Source organism: Camponotus floridanus, unplaced genomic scaffold, assembly GCF_003227725.1.
Source record: "Camponotus floridanus strain SB8 unplaced genomic scaffold, Cflo_v7.5 scaffold220, whole genome shotgun sequence".
NCBI lineage: Eukaryota > Metazoa > Arthropoda > Insecta > Hymenoptera > Formicidae > Camponotus > Camponotus floridanus.
Window position 1 is genome coordinate 148,894 of NW_020229349.1, and position 3,906 is coordinate 152,799.

General features: G+C 58.1%; 1 protein-coding gene across 1 annotated transcript; it reads right to left on the minus strand.

Moving 5' to 3' along the window:
- Window positions 1-299: 299 nt before the first annotated feature.
- Window positions 300-1,566, minus strand: LOC112637927. The gene is made up of 2 exons (XM_025408694.1): window positions 775-1,566; window positions 300-692 (listed from the first exon to the last, which is right to left on the minus strand). Exons 1-2 carry the CDS (start codon window positions 1,564-1,566, stop codon window positions 300-302), a joined length of 1,185 nt encoding a protein of 394 aa, XP_025264479.1.
- Window positions 1,567-3,906: the final 2,340 nt, after the last annotated feature.

Sequence of the window (3,906 nt, forward strand, 5' to 3'; positions counted from 1 at the left end):
ATTAAGAGTCAGCCAACAGGCCTGCGACTTCTCGCTCTTCGTCAGCAGATTCCACGACATCGGCGCGCGAAAGATGTGATGCGTAAGATCTCTGCCGTTCGCAAGTATCGCCATCTCCTTCGTCACGAATCGCTCGTTGACGACGAAACCCTGCAGATCGACGAAGATCGGCGGGGCGATATCGCTCGCGACCGTCGTCGCGGTCATCGTCGCGAGATACTGACGTTTATTCGCGTCTCTCCCCGATATCTTCGCGATTTCGAGTTTCCTCTCTTCCCCCTCCCGTCCGACGCGTCGTCTTACAGGATCTTACGCACGACGTTCGTCAACGGATTGTACTCCACCACGCGATCGTGAATGATTAGACAGTACGCCGTGGTGTTAGAAGGAACGTTGTCCTTGCAGTCGAATTCTAGACGAACGTCCACAGTGGCGCTCTTAATCGCTTCGTTTTGGCGGGAACAATCTATCACCGTGAGCGGGCCGCAGTATAGAAATTTGTTCATAGTCAGGAGCGTCTCGTCGCTCGCGGATCCGTAATACGTTCGTCGAAATCTCGCGTAGGCGTCGTACAGTACGGCGATCATCTTGTTCTTATCGAAGTCCAAATTCATATCGTTGTACGGATAGAAGTCGGAATTGAGATACAACTTTACGTTGGTCAGATTGCACGCGTCGAATCTGGAAGCGTCCTGCGACAGGACGTTCTTCTTTCTGGTGTGCAACGCGGAAGATGACGTAACGCGGTTTCTCGAGCTGCGTGGCCGCTTTTACGGCCCACGAGTGTTTGGTCGTGCTCTGCAGGAGCGGAAACTCGTAGAGATCCCACGAGCGAAAGGGTGCGCTCAGATATCTGCCGCTGTCCAACGTGCGCAACAGCGATAATTTGTTGACGTCATTCAGCACCACGTGCGGCACGCGCCACTGTATCTTCGCGAGCTCGAATTCCTCGCGCGATATCAGACAATTGTTGTCGTTTCGCGCTCTTATCAGAATCAGCTCGTGACGCGCGTTGATAACGACGCGCCTGTAATCCTCGGAGAAACCTAGCAGCGTATCGAGAGGAACGCAGAAGTTGAAGTCGCCCGTCGACGCGACGCCGCTCGGTCCAGTCGCGAGATCCCATCCGGCGTTCTTCAAGATCTTGCCTCGTTCGGCCGTCAGCGAGACGTAGTTCTTGATCGTGCTGGTTATTCCGACGTTGCGATTACGATCGATTTCCACGCCATCGAGCTCGTAACGTATCTCCTCGAACATAAAGGCGACGCAATTGTTCACGAGCCACGCCGGCGTCGAGGGCACGGACGGCTCCTTAGAGGCCGAGGCAGGCTTACCCGATTCGCCGCTCGACGCGGGCGGCGGATTATTCTTCGCGTGCAGTCTACCTTTGACGTAGAGAAAATTCTCGCACGGCAGCGTGTATAGGTCCTGCTGTTGTATAGGTATTCGTATCTCGTCGCTGTATCCGAAAGTGGTATTGGCGTACAGATTGTACGTGTGACTCTCGATCTTCACGATGCGATTGTCGAAGACGGGTTCCCCGCCGATGCTCAGAATGTCCCTCATGTCGTCGTCGAACTATCGCGCGGCTCTCGGTACGACGAAACCCATGGATCGCAGAAAAGCGACGTTGGCTGCGGACAATCTCCCGACGCTCCTCTCTCTCGAGCGCGCGACTCGAGTTCCCGCGACGCGATCGCGGTCGCCGCCGCGATGCGACGTCGCGACGCTAGATTCGCGCACAACGAGCATCGCCCCGTTCCCTCCCCCGTCTCGCCGCGCGCTCTCTATCGTCTGCGCCGCACGTGCAGTCGAATCGAGATCTCGCTGCGGAAATCGATCAATCGACCGTCCTGATCGACGACGTGCAGCGATACGTCGGTCACGAGTCGCGCGATGACCGGCAGATAAATGATCTGCCTCGGGATCTCCGACACTTTGTATCCCGGCGGGACGTTCGGCGCGAATTCGTGTATCGCGTGGGCGGATCTCCCGTTCACGTACGCGTCCGTCGTCAGGTTGCACTCCACGCGAATCGTGTTAACCGCGATAATGCTCACGGGCTCGTCGGACGCGTACCATTTGTTCGGCCGCAATACTCGAGACTGGGAGAAACCTAACAACGATCCGATATTGTTCGGTTTGGTGAAATTAATTCGATACGCGCATTTGATTTCGCTTCTCATGGTATTGTCGTTACCGCGTAGCGCGAGAACGCGATCGCCGCTCTCGTCCTCCGCGTCCTCGACGTCGTACAGATATTCCTCGTCGTCGTCGCCGTCGCCGCCGTCTCTCCCTCCGGTACTCGCGTTTGGCGGTCGTCGCCGTCTTCGAAGAATCGCGGCTCTCAGGTACGCGCTTATATCGCGCAGCTCGTAGGATCCGATCGGGATCGCGATCGTCTCGTCGTTGTCGTCGAAGTAAAATTTATTGTTCGAGGAATTTACATTCGGAATCGTGTTGTAGGTCTCGAAATTGGTCAGGCCGAGCTCGTATTCATCGTCGCTCAGATCGAGAGGTGGAAAGTAACTCGGCGTGAGAACGTTGCTTCTTCCGGTCAGCGTGAGAATCAGCGACATGACGACGCGCGCTATCGCCGTTAGAGACTGAAGGGCTTCCTCCTTCTTCCTCCCCAATCGACTCGTCGAAGGAAGCGCAGGCACAATTGTCCGCAGACGCCTCTGATCGTACGTCTGCTGGGAGTCGCGATTGTACGCGACGCGCGTGTAGCGTCCGAGATAACGCGCGAGTTCTCGAGGCGGCCGAAGATTGCCGAAAGCGTCGAAGTAGATAGCGTCTTTTCCCCTTTTAGCGTACGCCACCCAATGCGTGCCCGGCCCCGAGGCGTCGTCCAGGTTCACGATACCACTCTCGTCGCGACGAACTCGCGCCGGCAACGCGTCGCGCATGAACACACCTCTGAAGTGACGCACGCGAGCGCGCCTGGCCGCGCTGTTCAACTGTTCGTTCGTCGTGACGCCGATCGGAGCTACGACGTCGTCTAACGCGCGCGAAGGCGCGACTTTTTTTTTTCTTCTTCCTCTAACCGTTCGTCCGCCTCGTCTCGCGATGCTTCCGCCGCGCTTGTAAGGCGCGAGATACAAACCGCGGCCCTCCATCGCTCGATTGTGTCGCTGCAGCTCCTCCAATTGTCGACGCGCGGCCTTACCGTCGTTCACCATCTTCGCCACGCCGGCCGCTCCGCCGATCAGCGATCCTAAAGCTCCGAGCGCCGGCAACAGCGGCAGGAAGCCGCCGCGTTTCGCCGCGGGAAGAACCCGTCCTCTCGTCGTCGTCTCGTCTCCTCCTCTCGAGTCGTTCTTCTCTTGCTGCCGCCGCCGCTCTTTCTCGCGCCTCTTCGCGCTCCAGCCATACCCATTCCTAGTTTCGTCTTCGCCTTCATAGCCGCCCATACGGCCGACGCCGCCACTCTCTCGCCGAGGGTCGAATCCCCGGCCCGGATACGCTCGAACGCTCTCGCTCCGAGCGTCCGATCCGCGACGTGCCGATCGGCGAGATCGTCGCTCCGCGAATAGGCGACGTCGTGCTCGCGGCAAGCCGCGTCCAGCGGATTGACGCCTCGATCGCCTCGCGCGAGCCGCTTCGCGAGACGAGTACCGGGACCGCAGAACTGATATCCCGGTATATGTAGTTCGAACGGAAGAGCGTTTATAGTTCTATTGAGCAAACCGCTACCGCCGACGACTGCCGTCGCGGCGTCCTCGCGTATCTCATACGCCTCGATCGTCGACGCGCTCATAGTCACGCCATTTCGTTCTCCCGGCACATGCCGCAGTCTTTGATGCACGGCGGCGGACCGTCGATGTGCGTTCGTTGCCACGGCTGATTGTGATGCTTGTGACAGAGGCGATAACGCTGCACGTCCGGATCGTCCTGCAGATGTAA